At 40.6% G+C, this 23835-nt stretch overlaps 1 protein-coding gene across 1 annotated transcript in view; it reads right to left on the bottom strand.

Annotated features, from left to right (window-relative positions):
- DCC (DCC netrin 1 receptor) overlaps positions 1-23835 on the bottom strand; it is a 1105239-nt gene that overhangs the window by 82921 nt on the left and 998483 nt on the right. The window contains exons 22-24 of the mRNA XM_061130661.1: positions 23606-23671; positions 16889-17051; positions 5551-5777 (exon numbers count right to left, since the gene is read on the bottom strand). Coding sequence (XP_060986644.1) covers positions 5551-5777; positions 16889-17051; positions 23606-23671 — 456 coding nt within the window. The remainder of the gene's footprint in view (positions 1-5550; positions 5778-16888; positions 17052-23605; positions 23672-23835) is intronic.

The raw sequence follows: 23835 nt of genomic DNA, 5'->3' as shown, positions 1-23835 counted from the left end.
GCCAGTTTGCTCTGTCCATGGCATTTTCCAGTCAATAATACTGGAGTGGGTTGCCATGCCTCTTCCAGGGGATTTTCCTGACCCAGAGACTGAACCCACATCTCTTATGTCCCCTGCATTGCCAGGCTCCTGAGAGCCACCTGAGAAGACCTACCTTAGAGGACAGGTCCAAAAAATTATTGCTGTGATCTATGTCACATAGATCACATATGTGCCTATGTTCTCTTCCAGGAATTATATAATTTCAGATCTTATTAGGTCTTTAATCCACTGTGTTTTGTATACAGTGTGAGGAAATGCTGTAATGTCATTACTTTACATGGAACTGTAAAGTTATTCCAGGGCCACTGATTGAAGAGACTGTCTCTTCTCCTTGTATATTCTTGCTCCCTTCGTCCTAGTATAATTGACCATAGGTGTGGGTTTATTTCTGGGTTATTTATTCTGGTCCACTGATCTATTTGTCTGTTTGGGGGCCAGTACCATGCTGTATTGACTGCTGTAGTTTTGTAGTATAGTCTTAAGTCAGAGAGTCTGATACCTTCAACTCTGTTCTATTTTTCAAGATTGTTTTAACAGTGCAAGGTCCTTTGTGGTTCCATATACATTTTAGGAATATTTGTTCTATTCTATGAAAAATGTCATGGATATTTTGACAGGGATTGCATTAAATCTACAGATTGCTTTGGGTGATTTGGGCATTTTGATGTTATTAATTCTTCCAATCATAGTTTTGTACTTTTAACCAGGACATCATCAATAACACTTCATGTATTGTCAAGTTTAACAAACAGGATCTCAAGTACTGCTTTCCCTATCACTACCGAGTTGTCATGAAGGTCCTCAAATTAAAGACAAATGGGCACAAGTATCTTCTCACTCTGAATAAAACGGCTATCATTTGGAGTTAAACATTTCCCAAGACTTGGTAAGAGACATCAAAATCTGTCTCACTGACCTGAAATGTCATCTGAGCATATATACAATGAGGAGGAAAATCAAGAAGGAGGTATCCTAGAAATCATTAGCAAAACCTTCTAAGGCCTGAGAGACAATTTTATTCCCTCCAGTGAGAGACAGAGGTGCTCTTCCTCTCCTGATAGCTATGATAAAATGAAGCTAAAATAAAAGACATCTACAGACTCTTGAGGTTACTGCAAAAGAGATCTGCCTTTCATTTATTCCCTAGGTAGAAGCTTATTGAGGCAGCAGGCTTGCTGGTCTACCCTGTGTCTATTCAAACAGACAAGAGAACAAAGCATGTCTGAGAGATGAGCCAGTGTGGATTATGAGCACTCTCATCATTTGCCCTGTCAAAGACAGAGGAGCATCCTGTGGGTCACATGGGCAGCTGGAAAGTTGATCAGGCTTGAGAGCAGCTGATCCTCCAGAAGACCAGTGAGGTGGACAGGTACATCTGTTTCTGGTGGGAGAGGGTTAAGTCCTGACGAAGTATATCTCAGATCATGGAACTGGCCAGAGGAAGCATCCCACAGGCTCCTGTAAATAATTCCTACTGTGTTTTATAAGAGGCTGAGAATCTGGGTGAGACCTGAGGTCAGCCCATGTGCCCAGAAAATCAGTGAAGAGTTTCAAACTGTGCTTTCTTCCCTCCCACCTTGCCTTTCTCCTTTCATCTTTTCTTTGTCTCCAATCGCTATACACCCATAGAAACCAGAAAGAGCAGGTAGGTAAGAAGAATGGCTAAAGGTGTTTCTGAAATGGAGTAAGCTCCCTGCTTCTGTCCCACCCCCACTGCTCCATTATTCCAAGGTGCTGGAGGATTCAGGAAACAAATTGTGACCCCCCCCCCCCCCCCGCCCAGTCCTCAGAGCCAAAAGTCTGACTGGCCATAGGAGAAAAAGGATCTTTAATTTAAATTTCAGATTTTAATTTCTAATGGAACTGGACTGTGGTTCAATGATAGAAAGTGACAGAAAAGCTTGGGACTCTGCTTGAGATATCACTTAAGGTCTAGAAAAGGAATGCTTATGATTAAAAAAAAAAATCAGCAATTAGAATCTTTATTTAAACGACACTGTGAGAAAGCCTAGTCAACCAGCTACATTTTCAATCAGTCACAACGTTTTAATTTGGTTTAAAACAGCAATTCAGATAGTATGATACTGGCACAAAAGTAGAAACATAGATCAATGGGATAAGATAGAGTGCCCAGAGATAAACCCAACAGCTATGGTCAGCTAATCTATGACAAAGGTGGCCAGAATATACAAAAGAACAAAGACAGCCTCTTTGATAAGTGGTGCTGGGAAAACTGGACAGCGACATGTAAAGGAATTAAATTAGAACACTCCCTAACACCAAACACAAAAATTAACTCAAAATGGATTAAAGACCTAAAACTTAAAAGCTTTTGTGCAGCAAAGGAAACCATAAGTAAGATGAAAAGACAACCCTCAGAATGGAAGAAAATATTTGCAAATATAGAAACTGACAAAGGATTAATCTCCAAAATATAGAAATAGCTCATGCAGCTCCAAAAAACAAACCACCCAATCAAAAAAATGGGCGGGAGACCTTTTTAGACCTAAACAGACATTTCTCCAAAGAAGACATACAGATGGCCAAAAAACACATGAAAAGATGCTCAACATCACTAATCCTTAGAGAAATGAAAAACCAAAACTACAAGGGGGTGGGGGAGGCGGCGGAGATATCACCTCACACTGGCCAAAATGACCATCCCAAAATCTACACACAATAAATGCTGGAGAGGGTGTGAAGAAAGGGGAACCCTCTTGTACTGTTGGTAGGAGTGCAGACTGATACAGCTACTAAGAAGAACAGTATGAAGGTTCCTTCTATGCATATATGTTCAGTCACCAAGTTGTGTCTGCCTCTTTGCGATCCCATGGACTATAGCCCACCAGGCTCCTCTGTACATGGGATTTCCCAGGCAAGAACACTGGAGTGGGTTGCCATTTCCTTCTCCAGGGGATCTTCCTGACCCAGGGACTGAACCTCATGATCAATAGCCAGGACATGGAAACAGCCTAACTGTTCAGGATAAAGCGGATATAGTACATATATAAAATGGAGTATTACTCAGCCATAAAAAGGAACAAAATTGGGTCATTTGTAGAGATGTGGATGCACCTAAAGAATGTCAGAGAGAGGTTAAGTCAGAAAGAGAAAAACAATGTGGTATATTAACGTGTGTATGTGGAATTTGAAAAAATTGGTATAGATGATGTTATTTACAAAGTAGAAACACATACATGGACATAGAGAACAAGCATATGGCTACCAAGGAGAAATAAATATATATATATACACACATACATATATATATATATATAAACCTCCATACTGTTCTTCTTAGTAGTTGTATCAATCTGCATATATATATATGTGTATATATATACACATATATAATATATATATATACACACACACACACTATTGATATGATGTATAAAATACACAACTAATGAGAACCTACTGTATAGCACAGGGAACTCTATTCAATGCTCAATGTGACCTAATGGGAAGCAAGTCCAAAAGGAAGGAGATACATGTATATAGATATTTAGCTAACTCACTTGGCTGTACAACAGAAAACAACATTGTAAAGCAACTCTACTCCAATAAAATTTGTTTTTTAAAAAAAAGCTAAATTGTCTGGAGAAAAATAATCCAGATAAATGAATGATTGAGCACTTTTTCATTGAATCTAATTATTTCCATAGACAACTGATTCATAAGGATTACTCATACAGTTGTGTTTTCCAAAGTCTATTTGGATTATTAATATATTTGGCAGTGGTATAATACACTTCTAATTTCCTACTCAAAACAGCCAAACCAAAATAAAACCAGCTACTGATTCTGAAAATACCCAATGAACTGACCGAGCAATTTCTTGATGAGAGTATTGGGTTGATTATGCAACTTCCCATAAGTGTTTTGAAACTTTAAGGGCCCATGGAAAGTGAAATATCCTAACAACCATTTTCTGTTTATTTCTCAGTTATTCCTGGACATGGATTGTTCTACACCAAATCATTAAACAGCAGGTTTGTTTGCTTTTTTTTCCCCTTTAGATCACTTTGTATATCAAGAGAGCCTTCACAGAGACTCCATTTGACTAGGCTAGTGAGTTTAAGCAAGCTCAGGGAGTTGATGATGGACAGGGAGGCCTGGCGCACTGTAGTCCATGAGGTCGCAGAGAGTCAGACATGACTGAGCGACTGAACTGAACTGAGTGACCATATAATGTGATTGTGTGGGGATGACAGTTGATCTCCACGGTAATCAAGGCAAAGTAACAGAATAGCTGATTTTTCCATACTTCAAGGGTCCCTGAAGTGACTTTCTTTAAAGCAAGGGATTGACAGAAAATTTAAAATCAACTTTTCAAAGACAGAGGGAAGTAAAATTTGTACAACGGCTTCAAATTTTGCCTTGACAAAACTTCTGTTCAAGATGTAACAAAATGCAATCAGTTCATTTAGCCTCCACATTTTGATATGTCCTAACCGGATTTCCTCCTGCCTCTTAGAAGTTTCAAGAAGCATCACAATTATACAAGGCAGTTGACAAGATGATAGAATAGAAAGTAAACCCAGTTAATCAACCAAATTTACATCAGATTACTTTAACTATTGGTAACTGACCTGAAAATGACTGGCAAGTATATATATCCACAAAAGTTGGAGACAATTTGGGATGGTATTACTTAGTAGTCTGATGCACTTCAGATTAACTTGGAAAAATTCCTTGAGCTAAGAGGTATTTAACAATAACCTGCTAATTGTACTTATATTTTGTTTCACTGTTGTGGCTTTTTTATTGTACCATTCTCTAGGATATGTACAATTTGCAGAATATATTTCTGCAAAGATGACCATTTAACATGTGTCCAATTGTGGTGATAATTATTCCCATGTGCACCTAGTTGCTTCTTTTGTCCAACTTCTTTTGCGAACCCATGGACTGTAGCCTTCCAGCCTCCTCTGTCTATGGGATTCTCTGGGCAAGGATACCGGAGTGGGTTGCCATGGCCTTCTCCAGGGTATCTTCCCCACCCAGGGATCAAACCCAAGTCTCCCGCATTGCAGGCGGATTCTTTACCATTTGAGCCACCAGGGAAGCCCCATTATTCCTTTATTATGTTTTAAATATAATGCGTGTGTGCGAGCTAAGTTGCTTCAGTCACGTCCGACTCTCTGCGACCCCATGGACTGTAGCCCTCCAGGCTCCTCCATCCATGGGATTCTCCAGGCAAGAAGACTGGAGTGGGTTGCCATGCCGTCCTGCAGGGGATCTTCCTGACTTAGGGATTGAACCCAGGTGGGTCCTACACTTGCAGGCAGATTCTTTACTGCTGAGCCACTGGGGAAGCCCTTCAAATATAATGTGTGGATACAAAAAAATCGTGTTCTATGTAACATACATATGTAAGTTACCAAGAATCAATCAATAAAAAGCCACGATTTCACCACACTCACAGAGTGGCTCCAAGAGCTCCTCTGCGGGGGGTTCTGCGGGATGTTCTTCCCGACGCCGGGCCGGGGGGAGGACAGTTACCTGAATGAGAGGTGCTCTTGCTCCCCAGCTGCGTCTCTGACTGACTGTGGCTGACGGGCGTGAGGTCCTGGCAGCTCTGGATGGGGGAGTCCCGCGCCGTCGGGTCCGCGCCTGGCGGCTTCTCGATATTTTTCATCTCCATTTCTTCGTGATGGATCCACAGGTCCGGGGGCCGCAGGTCCTTCTGGCTGCCCTTCCTTTTGCCAACGCTGTGGGTGGCCCGTTTCCTACGGAACAAAATCCGGAGGCAGATGTGAGTACCTTTATTCGATGCCTTTTCCTCTCTCTCTCTTTTTTCTCAGTCAATTCAAGTGAGAAGCGAGAGAGAGAGGAAACAAAAGCGCTCCCGGGAGGAAGCCTGTGAAATCCAGGCGCTGGCAGCCTCGGCCCGGCTGCCTTTCCCCTCCTTCCCTGGAGCTTCGCCGCGGTCCGGAGACGCGGCGCGGCCTCCCCGGGCCCGGCGGCCTGCCAGGGAGCGCCGCACGCCAGCGGCCCCGCTGCGGGCTTCCGCGCGAGGTGACGGTGGGTTAGATGGAGCCATATGCCGTTCTTTGGAGCCAGGCATAAGGTACCCGACGGCAACATCTGTCTAGCAGATAAATGACAGAGTTGCTTCCAAAGGGCAAACGGAAATGAAAAGGCCAGGATTTGTGCCAACAGCCAAGACTGGGGCTTAGAAGAAAGTCTGTACCTCAGCTGTCCAATTTCCTGGGCAACTAACTGGGGAGGTGGCCCTTTGAAGACAAAAAGGCTGTGGAAACACATTCTCGGGAGAATAAAATGCTTTCTTCCTGGGCTCACCAAGTGTCTGGATTTGAACACAATAAGACCCATCTTTTTTTTTTTTTTTTTTTAAAGACCCATCCTTTGATAAAAGAAGCAGCCATTTGGAAGTGTGCTATAAACATCTATTTTCCTCAGTAAGCATTTAGCAATCCTTAATTTGTTTTTCAGCAGCAGTCTCCTCTTGGGGCCAGTGAGATTGCAATGTTCCCTGCAGACTGAGTCCAGAGCCGGATGCTTATGTTAACCAATCTCTAGAGCAGGGGGTCAGTAAACTATGACCTGAAGGCCACATCCTCCACTGCTTACTTTTGTGTGGTTTTTCTTGTAGTTTCTCTTTTTTAAAAGATTTTACTTTTGTTTTAATTGGCATCTTGCTCAAAAGTACAGAACAGTGAATGCTTCGGTGGCTCCATGATAGTTACAAACAAAATCCTTAGGTAAACAGTTACAGTATCCCACATCAATTATTTCACATTAAGTGCAGTTTGTTTAAAAACAAAACAAACAAACAAACAAACAAACAAAAAAAAAAAGTGCTGTGCTTAAAGGGAGCACAAACAAATTTAGCATTTTAATTTAATAACAAAGTTAAACCTAGCACCTTTAAAATATAATAAATACTGTAAGTACAAAAGTATCATTTCTGTGGAAGAAAACTCCAGTGCACCAATAGTGCAAAGAAAAAGCATTTTCAAAGCTGGAATTAAGTTTGTGTAAACACACACCCACCACCACTCTGCATTCTGTGCGGAGCACACACTTCTTTTGTGCCCTCCCCACCCAGGGCTGAAAAGCGCTCCTGGGTCGTCTCTTTTTCCAAATCATAGAAACTGCCCTGGCTTCTAGGCTATGGGCTGGGAAGACTTTAGTGTAGGACAGGAGGTCAATATCTTCAAGCTGGACGAGTTCTTTCTTCAGAAGGGCCAACTGCTAACACTTCCAGCCCCCTTCGCCCCCTAGAGCCTCCCAGCCCAAGGGTGCCCCTGGCCAGAGGCCTACCTGTGTGACCCCAACTTCAGAGAGGGCGTCTGAGCACAGAGCTCCATGCAGCGAGAAGAGCGGCAGCCTGTGTTACCCACAGCTGATGCTGCTTTGCAAATGGAGCATTTTGGCCAACTCGGGATAACTACAAACACCTGTGATTCTTAACCCACTGTGACCAGTTGGTTCTAAATTAGGGAATGAGGCTGTTAGGTCTTTCCCTTCCTAATATTTTCAAACATTAATGATTAGTCCTTTCCAGTGTGGTTTTTATATCACTCACAAAGTGATATTTTCTTTCTCTTAAGCACTCCATCTTCACATTGAACCCTGGAGCTTCGGGTCTTATTTTAAACAAGTATGTGCTAAGTCGCTTCAGTCATGTCCGACTCTTTGTGACCCGATGTACTAGCCCACTAGGCTCCATAGGATTCTCCAGGCAAGAATATTGGAGTGGGTTGCCATGATCTCCTGCAGAGGATCTTCCTGACCCAGGGATTGAACCCACGTCTCTTATGTCTCCTGCATTGGCAGGCAGGTTCTTCACCACTAGTGTAACCTGGAAAGCCCTTACCAGGGAAGTATAAAAAGAAACAATGAGAAGCAGAATCAATGGCCCAACGCTTGCATTCCAGCATTAGGATGAGATAACAGCTAGACGTTTTTTTTTGTTGTTGTTGTTTCCCTAAATCATTCAGAATTTACCAACTATCCAGACCAAAGATTATTTCCAAGCAGGAAAGTTCTGATTTCAACTTCTCCACTGACCCCTGTGCAGCTCAACTTATTCTGTTTCCAAATGTTCATGGAAGGATTTCTTTGCTCAGCTATCCCTGGCACCAGATGGACTTGCAGACACAAAATGCCATGAGGATCACGGTCACCAGCAGAAGGTTGAAAATGGCTCCCATCAACACCAGGTTCTGCCCACACAGCACCTCATTCACGCGGCTCTACTCAGCGGGCTCCCCAGGGCCGAGGCTCAGGGCCTCCGGCAACCCCAGCAGGAGGAGACACAGCCACCACCATACTGAACTCAGCATCATCTCAGGCCAGCAGCAGAAGCCTGCACTGCCTCTTTTTGTAAATAAAGTTTTATTGGAAACTTGCTGAGCTCATTCATTCACATTGCATCATTGAAGAGTTACAACAAATACCATATGGCCCACAAAGGCTAAAATATTTGCTACTGGGCCCTTTTTAGAAATGGTTTTCAACCTCTGCACTATAGTTTCATAAATTTTTAAATCTCTGCTTGTAGCTTCTGTTTCTCTTAAAATAATAATATCGCTTCATAAAGCAGAATTCAGACAGTTAAAAGCTAACCTTTGGCAGAAGCCCAGAGAAGTACCTCTTTCTCAGTTTTCTCATGTGAAATGAATGGCTTACGAGGATAACTGCTTTCCTGTTAGCTAAATGGTTCAAACAAACTACTCTCAGTGGAGGCTTTGTAACCTATTCAATGCCACTGAGAACAACTTTGGTTCCCCAATTGCTGGATAAGACGCTTTGTACATATTAGGCCATTAGTACATGTTTGATAGTGTGATTTGTTCATATTTCTTACTGTTTTTTTGTCTTTCCTCAACTAGGCTGATGAGGATATAAAGAAAGAAATCCAGACTTGATATGTATTTCGTGGGAAAAAATATGTAGGGTTTTCTGCTCTAATATTTTCCCAACAAGTATCTAAAATTTGCTGATTTCCTGGCAGCAGCCTCACACTGACTCTAGACAATGGTCTATAATAGCCCCTAGATCATTTTCTTGCTTTTAAGATCATAACTCTCTTGCTAACCATTTATTCCCTGAATTCATTTCCGTACACTTCACCGGTCCACAGGAAACGAGTCTGCAGTTCACACATAACTCTTTGTGTAATCCATCTCTGGTCATTTAGAAGAACTTCATGTCATTTTCAAACTGGGAGATTTCCCTCCCATATCTTTTTAACATATCACAATGCTAAATAAGTTAAACCCTGGTGCCCATATGACCTCATACAGAGGCATACCAGTTCCCAAACCTAGGACAAAATCGTCAGAATGTCCATGATAACTCAATATTTAAATAGCTTGTGGTAAAGATGTTTGTCAAATAATTTATGAAACTGGAAAGAAATGATGAATTCTGGCTCCCTTGCTTACATTCATGCCTCATTCATTCATTCATTTACCAGACCCCATGACTTCAGTACCAAGCATCTCCAGGCATATTCTATTTTAACCAAAAAAGTTCTAAATTTGTTCAAGGCAGAACTTTTTTAGTATGTTATGATTTATAACCTCCACTTGGAAACAAATTATTATTCCTGATAAAATGCATAAGCATTTTTCTGATGGATTTTAATCAGATCACGACCACTTCCGAGAAGCTGCTCATCCACTCAGCCGACAGTTATCAACCATCTAAAGATTTCTAAGCAGACTTTATTTCTTTTTTGTATATGTTCTATGGCAGACCATCTAACCTCTTCTGTTTTCTATAACGTCTCTTCTCAAGAGAGAAGTCTCTGGCCTTGGAGAGGCCCCCTCCCCTGCTGGTAGTAGCCCAGTGGCCCATGTAGCTGGGCTGTAGTAAAACCGACATCTGCTCAACAGTAAATTGTGTGGCGTTTGTCCTAAAACCTGTAGGAGCAACTGTCACGACAACCTTTCGTCTATCTGCGGGTTCCCTGACTAAGTAGCTGCTGCCTATTTTTGTCCCCAGTTCCTCTGTCTCACCACTGGAACCCTGTACGGAGATGAACCCAGTGCAGTGGTTCCTGAAGCCTTGTCTTTGGACCAGCAGCACCGGCATTACCTTGGGAATTGTCAGAAATGCCCCATCAGAAACTTGCGAATGGGGTTGAGACCCAGCAGGCTGTGTTTTAACAGCCCTCGAGGGAAATCTGATGCACCAGAACTTTGAGAAGCACTGTCTTTAGTGAGTGATTTGGTTTTCTTAGTTTTTTAGTATAAGGCTAGTTTTTCCTATTAGACACAGAATGTGTGCATGCTCACTCACTTCAGTCATGTCCAACTCTTTGCAGCCCCATGGATGATAGCCTGCCAGGCTCCTCTGTCCATGGCATTTTTCAGGCAAGAATACTAGAGTGGGTTGCCATGCCCTCCTCCAGGGCATCTTCCCAACCCAGGGATCGAACCCATGTCTCCTGCACTGCAGGAGCATTTTTTACTGCTGAGCCACTGGGGAAGCCCCAGATGTAGACTATGTTATGCTCATCCTTCCCATACACACACACACCTTATTTTCTAGGTACCAGTAATCTTGGCTTCCAAAAACAGCTGCAGGGTCTCTTCCCATCCATGTGTTCTTGAATAAAGGCAGAGCAAGGAATCTTCAAGGTTCTACCTGATCTTTCTCATACTGTGGCAAAGCTTCCACAGCATGATCAAATTCTGATGAGGTCTTATTTGTCCTATCTATGGATTTATCTGTCTATCTGGATAGCTAGTATTCATCCATCCATCCATCCATCCGTCCATCCATCCAATCTTCTGCCCACAACGCCTTCACAGTCCTATTTGCTTACAAGCTACTTAAGATCCCTTCAAGCCTATCTTCTTCAGGAAACCTTCCTGACAAATTTAGGTCAGTATAATCTTAGGATTGCTAAATCATGCCCCTTCATCTTTCTCAACACCACTTACCTTGCATTGGTCACTGTCCGTCTACCTGAGCTGGCCAGATGCTCCCTGTGTGTGAACTGGTTTCCTCCACTGATACAGGAGCAAAAAAGTCTCTTCTCCAACATCATCCATTGTTTCACAACATGTATCTCTTTGTTTATTCAGTGAACATTTATGGATAGTGAAGGAAAGTCACCGGCTCAAAATAGCCTGGAGTTAAAACTCCCCTCCAAGTCCTCCTCACCACTCTATGCGAAACAAAGAACTCTCTCACCCGAAATAAAAGTGGACATTTAAGGTTGAAGATGCCCAGCTCCCAGCCGGTCCCAGCCTCTGGCCGATCTCCAGAATTCCTTGCCCCAGCCGTTTAAGAGATAACTAGTCCGAACAACCTTGGAGAAGAACAGGCCCCCTTAAGACAGTAGATTTCCACATATGTGCCTATATATACTCTTTTCCTGGGTTAGTGCAGCAGCTCGCTAATCTGACTGCTGCCCCTTCCTGCCTCATTAAAGACGATCTGTTCTTGGAAATTGCGGGTCTCATTCTTTTCCCGAACCTTGCCTTCTCTAACTCCCTCACCCTACAGATAGTAAATGTGCCAAGAAATGTACTAAGGACTAGAAATGTGAAGATCAGAGAGATAGTGGAAGTTTACAAAAATGAATTAAAAAAATGATATGGTTTTTGCATCACTGGAGCAAGCAGCATGCGCTGGGGCATGGCACGTAAGAAAGCTGAAAAGTAGAGAGGACGAAATGGTAACATACAGTTAAAACGTCAGGAAGTCCCTGGGAAACTGCAGAAACGTTTTTATCTCAAGAGTTAACAGTAAGCAGATTTGTTCCTTTGTAGATCACACACTAAGCACATAGTAATCACTTGATTTGAATAATAAAAATCTGTCGTTATTGACTTGGAAATATTTCAAGGTTTCTTTACCGACTCTTTATGCTATCTGTTCCTTACTTTGCAAATAATCTGTAACTCTAAGAAGAGTTTCTTTTTTCATTTTTAATTGGTCTGTTGGGGATGCGAATGGGTAAGAACCAAACCAGCTAGGCACCCATTTTACTCCAGGCTGTAGTTCACATTTAAATTTAATGCATTCAGACAACTCTACCCACGTGTCCATGTGGTAGTCGTGTGTCCAGAATTTCCAGGATAGTCTCAATGTCAAATATTTTGCCTTTAGTATCTATAGATACATTCTAACTTATAATAAATTTTCTACATTTTAGCTAGGAAAATACTAAAGCACTGAAATTCCCCATCAATTTAAGCCAGAAAACACAAATTTTCCACCTCATTAGAACTGACGCAAATGTGTTCCTTTTTATAGCTGAGTAGTAGCCCATTGTATATAGGTACCACAGCTTCCTTATCCATTTATCTGCTGATGGACATCTAGGTTGATACAGGGCAAAAACTATTACAATATTGTAATTATTCTCCAATTAAAATAAATAATTTTTTTTTAAAAAACTGAGGCAAACACACACACACACATAAAATTTCCATACTATGATATTCTACCATAATCTCACTAATTCAAGATGTGTAAGGGAAGTCTCTTCAGAGTAGTACAAATTTAAGTTCATAACTAAAAAGAAATGTAAAGTTATTTTTATTTCATGTGAATTTGAATCTAAATGCTACCATGAAATTTTACAATTTAGTAGTAGTTCATGCAGAATTTTGGTGGTAGAGAGTTGATAGAAAGTATTTATTCCCATTTCTTTGAGGAAGGGCTTCCCTTCTGGCTCACAATCCAAAAATCCAATCCCTTCTGGCTAAAGAATCTGCCTGCAATGTGGGAGATCTGGATTCGATCTCTGGGTTGGGAAGAGCCCCTGGAGAAGGGAAAGGCTACCCACTCCAGTATTCTGGCCTGGAGAATTCCATGGACTGTATAGTCCATGGGGTCCCAAAGAGTCAGACACGACTGAGTGACTTTCACTTCCACTTTATTTGAGGAACCTGACGTTCAGAGATTAGGTCTTCATTTAGGTTTAATTAAATACCATTAATTTAATTAAAGAGGTGATATAATCAGAACTAGAACTTGGGTTCTAACTTCTGTTAGTGATTTTATAACATAAAACCTTACCAACTAGAATATGAGTCAGACAAGCTAGCTCATTACCTCATCATTACATAAATCACAGAACAAAATGTGTAGACACTAACGTGAATGAAGTATTACTGATAGTACACAAAAATATGCTCCAAATCCATTTGGATATAATTCAAGTCCTCCAATAAAACACAAAGACAATTTACATTCTCCAGCAGTTCTAGATAAAGAAATATTGAAGAAGCCCATGGATGTTTCCTACTTCACCTTATTAATCACATTAAACTCCCATTTCTGAGAGGCCTATAATGGACATTATTTCTGTTTCAAATTAGAATTGATTTTGCTTTCATCTGCATTACTTAATTTGTTCTACAAAGTTCACTGGTGGTGGTATGGGGAGAGGTTCTCAGCAAAATCAAGAAAAGCTAAATTAAAATTCAAAAATAGCTGAAGGGAGACATGTTCTTTTTCTTCATGAATGTATACAAACAAAGAGACGAAGATGCCAAGTAAATATTAAGAGACTTTGGGGATGGGGTGAGGAAAAACCCAAGGTGCAATAACATAGGAACCATAGATTAACTTTCTTTAGACTTTCAATCATTCATGGAGTGATTTATTCTTTACTCATTTCCTAATTTTAAAAACAAGTCAGGGACTTCCCTGGAGGTCCAGTGGCTAAGAATGCACCTGGACATGCAGGGGACATGGGTTTGATCCTTGGTTGGGAAACTAAGATTCCACATGCTCAGCCTTCCTGGTGGTACAGTGGGTAAGAATCTGCCTGCCAATGCAGGAGATATGGGTTTGATCCCTGGTGCAGGATGATTTCACATGTCACAGAGCAACTAAGCCTGTGCCCCACTGCTACGGAGCCCGCATGCTAAAACTTACTGGGGCCTGTATGTTCTAGGGCCTGTGAGCCACAAGTACTGAGCTCTCAGGCTACAACTACTGAAGCCTGTGTGCCTAGACCCCATGCTCCACAATAAGAGAAGCCGCAACGAAGAGCCTGTGCTCTGCAACCAGACAGTAGCCCGCTGTCCGCAACTAGAGAAAGTCCAAGGGCACCAACGAAGACCCCACGGCAGCCTTAAATAAAAAAAATACATTAATTTTTTAAAAAACATGATCTGGAACAACTAAGCTTGTGTGTACCAACTACTGCACCCCTCTCCTCTGGAGCCCGTGTCCTGCAACTCCTGAGCCCGCGCAGGATGCAACAGAGATTCCCCATGGCACCCCTAAGACCTGATGCAGCCAAATTAATTAATTAATTCAAAAAGTAAATTAAAATATAAACAAGCCATTCCAGGGTTCAGCCTCTTCTCTTCCTAAATAAAACCTTTAAGCTCCTAACAAAGTGCTTAGGGTGTGGTTTCGGACAATTTGAGAGTTTCTCAAAATAGCATCAAATCCCACATCTGTAATATGGAGAAGACTAGCGTTCTTCTCTGCGGAGAAACAAGATAGGTTCAGGAATGCAGTTCATCGATTCAGTAAGACCCTCGGACATTCTTCTCACAGCGATGAACACGATGAAGACAAAAGACCACACTACAGATGATTCAACTCATTCAGTTAGTTTTAGTGAATGACTCCATGTTTTTAAAACTGGCATAAAGGAAGGCCTGAAACCACCACCGTCCTTGCTTCCATCTCAGTGAATCCTTCTTACCGCTGCCTCAGAGACCTGCGGCTTTGATTTTCCACTCTTCTTTGTTGACAAAAGCCCTTTCCTGGGATTGCTGGACCAAGAGATTGTTCAATGACTTACTCAATCACAGTGATTTCCCCCCAGAGGCTTACTAAGTGCCCAGCACTCGAGAAGCTCAGTGTGTGACCGTGTGTGTCAGTTGCTCAATCTTGTCTGACTCTGTGACTCCATGGGCTGTAGCCCACCAGGCTCATCTGTGCATGGAATTCTCCAGGCAAGAATACTAAAGTGGGTGGCCCTTCCCTTCTCCAGGGGATCCCAACCCAGGGACTGAATCTGGGTCTCCCGCATTGCAGGCAGATTCTTTACTATTTGAACCACCAGGGAAGCCCTAAGACTTCCCTGAAAGCTTAAGCTTATACAGGAGACCTACCCTGTAAATCTCATTCTGTCTGGTTTCCTATTGGGGAAAAATGGACCAGCATACCAGCTATCATCAGCTCCAAGACAGTTAGTCAAATGAATGCAACTGTATATAAAATTTGACCTGCCATCTAAATAAATGAAATGCAAAGACTGCATCTATACCTTTATTTTACTTTCTTCAGTATGGAAGTCTTCCTGTATATTGTTACTAAATACCTTACTTAAAAATGCTAGAAAATACAGTAGAAACCAACAAACAGGATCATAGGATTTTTTAAAAAGAGAGAAGACCTGAGGTATTTCCAAGGGAAGACAGAATATTATTTGCTAGAGAATCTTTCTCTAGCAGTGTGCTGTATATAGTTGTCACACCAGCCACCTGTGAGCCCATGCCTCAGGCCTGCAGAGCACCATGCCTCAGGCCAAAAACAAACAGAAATTAAGGGAAAAGCCTATTATAGCCAATCCAGTGAGAATAGCACAGGTGAGAAAAACCGTATCAGGCTGAATCTGAAAAATGCTAGACAGGCATAAAATAACCAGAAGATTATTTCTGATTCCCACAACTGGCTGGGACAAGGTTAATATGCTGGTTAGAGGGTATTGCTGGGAGGTGATAAGCTGAATCAAACCTCCTTTCCATTTCAAACTTTGTACTTTGATGTATCATTCTCTGTATTATTACCTAGGGCTGCATGATATGAAAATATTTTTAAGACCCTCAAAATTTTTAATTTCTGAAAGTCAACCAGAACCAGGCAATCTGAATCATTTTGAATTTTTGGAATCTCTCTTCCATCGTTAACTACTGCCTCCAAACTACACACACCATAGCATTGTAACTATGCTGACTTTGGTATTCTACACTCAGTCGTTCATGTGACAGGCACTGACTAAATGCCTATGAACCTCCATGTCAAAAGGGATAAATCAATACTTTTAGAGGAACACACATCTCCAACCTTTCTTCCATAATTGCAGAGAGAGTCATAAGTAGGGACATGGTGAAGTCCATTCTCTAAGTGTTACTTAAGGAACACCTACCCTCACTTGAACATAAGAATCTGGTCTCAAGGATTAAAATCAGGGCCTTCCCTGCTGGGCCAGCAGTTAGGAACCCGCCTTCCAATGCAGGGGATACAGGTTCGAGCCCAGGTCGGCCAACTGAGATCCCACATGCCGCAGGTCAATTAAACTGGCATGCCGAAACTAGAGAGCCTGTGTGCCACGAGTAGAGAGCCCGTGTGCCACAACTGCTGGGCTCCTGCACACTACCACCAGAGAGAGGCCTGCTCAACGAAGACCCACTGCAGTCAAAATTCAAAAAAAATAAATAAATAAAGAAAGAAGTAAAATCAAGGAGAAGTGCAAAGTGTTTGTTCAGGTGGATTCTGCTATTCCATCTGCAAGCCTTTTCCTCACCCACTTATCTTATGGGCCTGGAATGGACAAAAGGCAAGATTTCTGCCCAGGTCAGGAGAGGAGATAGAGAATGCATGGTGAGTCATGAACGTGCACAGGAAGAGAGCCATCAAAAATCTAACTCAGAAAGATGGCATTCAGGACTTCCCTAGCAGTCCAGTGGTTAGGACTCTGTGCTTCCATTGCAGGGGATACATGTCCGATCCCTGGTCAGGGAACTAAGATCCCACATGCTGCAAGTAAAGATCCAGTAAGTAGCAACTAAGACTGGTGGCAGCCAAAACAATAAACATTAAACAAAACTGGCATTCAGGTCAAACAGTGACTTTTCTCTGGCAACTAGCTGTTACCTACTTTCTCTGCTGGGCTGAAGAACGCCGCGTACAAATCACAGCCACCACCACCACCACCAGCACTGTGATGATGCCAATGGTGACCACGATGATCACAAGCAGGTTGCTGTTCTTCTGAGGAGTGACGCTGCCGTGTGGGGGGTGCATCTTGCCAATGGGTGGTTCTGGGGAAAGACAGGCAAGTGGAGATCAGGTTAAGGATGTCTGGGAGCCCATGGCTTATCACGCTCAAGCTAAGGATTCAGAGTTCCTAGTGTTCTGAGCATTCCTGAAGCTGGGGGAAAAAGGCAATGAAAAAATGAAAGGAAAGATCTAAGTTATCTATGACAAATGAAACCAAGTCCACACAGAAACCTACACGGGAATAGTCATAGCTACCTTATTCAAAATTGTCGCAAGTGGGAAACCCCAGAGCCATCAACTGATGAACGGATGAAGAAATGTGATATATTCAGACAATAGAACACTATCCAGTCATAAAAAGAAAGGAAACATTAATACATGATACAAAATTAATATGCCTTGAAGTTGTTATGCTAAGTGAAAGCAGCCAGACACAAAAGCCAGACATCATATTGTATGATTCTACTCATATGAAATTGTGGGTTTCCCTAGTGATGTAAAGAATCTGCCTGCCAATGCAAGAGACTCAGGTTCATTCTCTGGGTTGGGAAGATCTTCTGGAGAAGGAAATGGCCGCCCATTCCAGTATTCTTGCCTGGAGAATCCCATGGACAGAGGAGCCTGGCGGGCTACATACAGTCCATGGGGTCGCAAAAGAGTTGGATACAACTCAGCGACGAAACAACAATTTACGTGAAATATCTGGAATAGGCAAGTGTATAGGGACAGAAAGTAGTTGAGTGTTTGCCAGTGGATGTGGAGAAACGTGATTGGCGAAAAACCACTTAATGGTACAGGGTTTCGCTTTGGAGTAATGAAGACATTCTAGAACTAGATAGTGGCGATGGTGGTAGAACCTTGTGAAAATGCTAAAAACCACCGAGTTGTGTACTTTCAAAGGGTGAATTTATGGTATGTGAATTATATCTCAAAGAAAAAACATAATTATGCTTTCACACGGAATAGAAAGTTGGGAGGACGGGAAGTATGCTGCTTTGGGTGATAAGATTCCACCATGACACGAATCAGAACAGGCTGAGAAAATATTATTTATTTGATGCTGTGAAAGACAAACTATTTGACACCCATCACTCACACTTTCCATTCCTTTAAAGCAGTTATCTATAAAGCACATTTAATTTTCAACCTGTCAAGGGTATATGAATCCTACTTAAGAGCAGCCACAGGGTTGGAAAGAGGCCATAAACCTCTAATATAATTTTTTTCCCTGTTTTGCAACTCTACCTCATGGCAGACAATATTTAAGTGAAAATAGCAGAATGATAATTTGCTTATACAAACAAGCGTGACTAATGAGCCTTTAAATAGCTTTTTTCATGCCTTTATCTGTAAAATGGAAATAATAATATTTACTGTATGTAGTTACTGTTAGAATTAGGAAAAAAAAATACATGCAAAACAACTATCTCAGTGCCCTACACAGAGTAATTGCTTATAATATCACTATACTACTGAGATATTAAATAAAATTTTGCCTAACTTAATAATCTACCATACCATTTGGGATACTTTTGGTGTGGACTTCTAAACTCCAAATTTCCTAGAAAGCTTGTAGATAATATTCAATGTGAAAGATATAGTAACTTGTTTTCACAAGTGAATATAATAACCCAGCACTTGCCTTAAAAGTGAAACACTATCTTTTGATAACTAACTTATCTAGGAATCGTTGGGTTTTTTTTTTAAAAGATAGTCACCTAATTTTAAACACATTATTGTTGACTCAATATTATTGGAAAGCAATAAATGCTACCAATATAACTTGAATCTCAGGGGCGGGTAACTAATCAAGTCTTTACATAGTACTTGCTGTTAAGAGATTCTGATTATAAATGAAAGAAATAACGTTTCCTTGAAGCAACTTTTTCCTTTATGACAAAGGAGTGAGGCAAGTAAGGTCAGAACTTTGTTAGTTTTACTTACAATTTAAAAAATCATGTTGCAGTTATACCTCAACATGCCGTTTCTGTTCTTAATAAATTACCTGATTGGTATAAATTAACCTTTTATATGACAGCATACAATGGAGGCATTTGGGGGGCTTGTGGATTTTATTACCTTAATTTAAATTTAACAGTTCACCATTTCTGACAAACTTAGTTTGAGTCATACATGGCAGTAACACTGGGTAAATATTTTTTAAGACCATGTAAATTGGAATTGCTAGGACCAGAGAAGGAAAAAAAAGTTCCTATGTGTTAAATGTTCTGTCTTCCATTCCTGAAACATGTACCCCATGTGGGTCATGGTGATATGAACAGAATGTCAGATTTCTTCTTACTTGGGATCAAGGCATAGCTAATAGCAGAGAGATACAAAAGCTCCATTTCTGAGATATGTTTCTGGAAGAGGAGAGAAGGACCAACAGCCAGATTATGAAACCACTAAAAACTATTTATGGGACCACATATATACATATGATTTCATAATAATTTTTATGCCATAGCCTTATATATTATGTGGTCTGAGAATAATTCTCAAATTAGAATGCTGATTGCTCATCCCACTCCCCCCCAAAAGAGAGGCATAATCGTTGCTTTCAATTCACTGTTTTACATATATATATATATATTAAATTATCTCTACAATTGGTGCTTTAAAGAAGAGTTCGTGTAAAAAGATGTAACATGAAGATATAATAGGAGGTCACTGACAGAAGATGGAGGTCATGAGAAATCTCATTATAGAAGTGACATTTAAGCTGAATTTTAAAGTATTCTTAGGAGTTAATTCTTGTTCGTTTATGAGGGAACCAACGGCAAACTGTGTGTATGTCTGGAACACTGGGAACAAAGAGGAAATGGCACAAAATGAGGTGGGAAAGATAAACAAGACCCTGCTCATAGGAGCCTTGTAGATCCCATTCAATCATCCTTGGTAAAGCTACAAATGGTTTAAGAGTTTTCAGCAAAGTGACAGGCTTCATTTGTTCTAAGGAGATATCTCTTCCCTCTACATGGAGAGGACTTGGTGGTGGAAAAACAGACCAGCTAAGAGGATACTGAATTCGCCAGGTTAAAAGGAGATGATCCCTTAAACTGAGATGGTGGCAATTTCAGTCAAGCAGAGAGGACAGGTACACCATAGAGCTGGCAAGGGAATGAACAAGCTGGATTGCACATGGGGGAGGGCAGAGAGGAGCAGCCCTGACGTCTAGGGTGGGGGAGAGGGTGAAAGTACAGGCAGACTCAGTGGGGCAAGAACAGAGGTTCAGTCTTGAATAGGTCAGAGTTGAGGTCTCACGATGAATCATAAAGAGGCGGCCTGAAGGTCTGTGTTAGAGATGTAAATATGGGAGCTGATGTGTAGATGGAATCTGAAGCCTGGGAGTGGAGATCACCGAATCAAGGGCACACAGTGGCAGAGACGCGCTCTCAAGACTGGTACTCTAAGTGTTCAGGGGAAGGCGAGGACCTGGCCAAAGAGAAGGCAATACCAAATGAGTTTCCCAATGCTGATTGATGATGGAAAACTCTTTTCACGGAGCTTCTCAAGGGACCCATGTACCTTGTAACAACTTCTGGAGGTTGCTAATCAAGAGGAGTGGTTTTTAAACTGGGGAGATTTTACCCCGCAAGAGGAAATTTGGCAATGTCTAGAGACAGTTTGGGTTGTTCCAACAGAGTGGAGAAGAAATCCTCCCGGCCCCTGGTGGATAATGGCCAGGGTTGCTGCTACACTTCCCATAGTGCACAGAAGGAGCCCAACGACAAACGTTATTCAGTCCCAGATGGAAATAGTTCTGTGGTTGAGAAATCCTGATCAACCTGAACACTTCCTGTGTTCTGATGAAAACTGAGGTCCAAAAACGTAAGTGACTTGATTCACACATTTCTAAACCAGGACAAAGGCACATCCAATACCTGGAGCTTGGGATTAGTCTGAGGTCCTTAACATCATTTTAGATGTTTAGATAGTAGGTGGGCACAGCCTCTTGTAGACTAGAACTTGAGACACCTGAGATGCTCCAATTATCTTTACATCAGGGAATTGAGTGTAAAATTTTATTTCTGGACCTTTCTTTTGGCATTAAGGTGTCTGTTGGGTGCCCTGTAATACCTTACCAACCTCAGAATGACCATCTCATGCAAATATGGAAAGAGTTTCTCTGTATGCTCTATTTAGGTTAGTTAAAATGCTATTGAGTTAAATAAACGAAGGTTTTCAAAACTGGAGGGCAAATCATGGCTTTTTCTCCTAAATGCAACATTTAAGTCATGTTTTTCAGAATACCAAATATGGTTCTAAACACTAAAAAATTAATCAATAACATTAATTTTAAAATAATGCTTCACCAAAGTATCACATCTGTCAAATTAATTGAGTTTTCAAAGGTTAAAGCCAATAAAACAACAGTTTTGTAGGGTTTGTAGATTTCTTTACCAAAATTATTAATTTTGAAAACTATGGGAAAAGCTACCAACATAATTGGTGATTTATCTTCCACCATAAGAAAACAACTGAATTGAAGTAATTTTCACTGTTGTTATCCTTCAGACAAATATAAACTACAAAATCACATTTTCAGAAGTTGAAGATTCTCCTGCTGTAAGAAGGTGAACCATAAAATTGAACGCATCATAAAAGTAAAATACTATCATATCACTGCATATTAGCTTTGATTCTACCTGTCATCAGAAAATAATTTAGAAAGCCTCTTCAGTTTCCTCAATTTAATTAAGGGCTTCCAACTTCAAGAATAAACATGAACTATAGCTTTGTTTTTCTTTATTTGAATTCCAAGAGCGTTGCTTTTAAAAGAGTGACACATAAGAGAAAGTAAATGATTAGCAAGCTCTAAATTTATTTGCAACCGGCTTGAGTATTCTGACAGTAAACCATTATTCTATTACAATCCTTTGAAGGATGAATCCAGCAAGTAAAAGGAGAGATAGGAAACCTCTATAATTCTGTCACTACATAAGGAGATGGATGAAATTTTCATTGTATGTGAGGTTCAAAAACTCAAGATTTTAAAGTGTTCTTGTTGATGCAGCCTACTTTGCAAAGGTGGGGGGTGTTAGAGTTTTATCAGTCAAGGTGTCATTTGTATATATAATTTGAAAATATACCCTCTTCCTATGGTACAAGATGTTGGCAGAATTTTAATTAGGAAGGTAGAGCTTTCAAATGCCTTTGCTGAATTGCATATAAGAGCACAAGCTAAAGGCAAATTACATATTAATATTTACCATCATTTACTGGATAGCAAAAAAGAATAGGAAATAGATTAAGCATGCCCTCTACCATCCATGTCTCTGAGGTTATCAGATCACCTTAATTAATCATATAGCCTGTAATAATTAGTTATTTCAGTAGGGTTTCTAGAAATGTTTCAGGTACTTTGTTCATCCCACTTATTTAATAGGAAATGCCTAGAACATCATTAAGTGATGCAGAAATCTGAGACGGGATAATGCCAATAATCTATCTAAAATGGCTCAAAGTCATTGGATGTCATTTATTTATTTTATCTTCATGACTCTCCTGTGAGATAATGTATATCAGATCAAATTTAAATACAATTATATTTCTCACTAGGAATCTTAAATAGTAAAAACAAAAATACAATGACATGCATTTCTCTCATTTACTGTCCTTCTCTTCATCTGAAGTCTGCCTCCTGTGAAAAGAAAAGTTCTTATCTTTGACTTATCTGTCCATGTCAAATTTGGGCTAGGGTTTCTTTTTGATTAGGAATTCATTCTCTTTTGAAGGGCAAATTCAAATAGTCAATACCAAACTTTTAAACTTGGTGCTGATCCAAAACTAGGTTTGCCAGATTTAGTAATTAAGAATATAGGAGGTTCAGTTAAGTTTGAATTATTTCTAGTTGCCTATGGATATGTACATTGAGAGGCCTACATACATTGAGATGGTAATCCCTTGCAATATTTTTCTTTGCCTCAGCTCTTAGGCAATTAGAAATAATACAAATTTTACTGGGCCTCCAGTATTTTTAGCTGTTCCATTGGGCATTTCTGTCCAAGATTAGTGTTCTTTAGGACACACCATTTAAGAAATATATTGTTCTGTGTTCATGGCTTACATTTGCTTCATCTGTAACATATATAACCATTGTTCAGCAGTGATGGAAACTGTGAGGAAATAATTGTTCCTTCTCAATTGTCTGTATAGATTGCCTCTTAATTTCCTGGCACTCTGACTCTTCAAAAAGTCCTAGAAACTTCAGTTTATGAAACTGAATGGGTTTCAGCTTGCTGTACTTTTGACGTCACCTCTCTTTAATAAAATTTCATTTTTGGAAATATTTCAAATACATAGAGTACTTTCAGACTGAGATAGTTAACAGCCCTGCATCATTTATAAAATTCTCTATGTCTAGGCTTTTCTAACTGACTATTTTGTGTACTTGTCAGCTCTCATTGCCGCTGTCTCCTAGTGAAATAAGCTCCAAGTTTACTAATAATTTCATGCTTGTATTATCCCCACTAAAACCCTAAGTTTGAGGTTATTGGCACTTGCAGTCAACAGAAAATTTGCCTCAGACATGCTAGAATTAACCATTTAAATTAATGTGATTAATCCAATAGAACCTAATTTATATACTTACCATTCAGAGTGCTTCTATCAATCAAATTCGTATCAACTGGCCAATAACTTCCATCTCCATGGCGACCTGTTCATTGGGAAAATATATCAGAATGTTAGTGGACCTACAACATGGAAACACAAGTGAAACAAAACAGACAACAATAGTATTTAAAAATAAAAAACTGAGTAAGATTAATTTATCTACCTCAAGACAGCCTGAAAACATAGTGATAACATTATACTTTGCAA

Source organism: Dama dama, chromosome 27 (genome assembly GCF_033118175.1).
Source record: "Dama dama isolate Ldn47 chromosome 27, ASM3311817v1, whole genome shotgun sequence".
Lineage (NCBI taxonomy): Eukaryota > Metazoa > Chordata > Mammalia > Artiodactyla > Cervidae > Dama > Dama dama.
The sequence above is the reverse complement of the archived record's forward strand: the minus strand, read 5'-3'. Positions and strand labels throughout refer to the sequence as shown.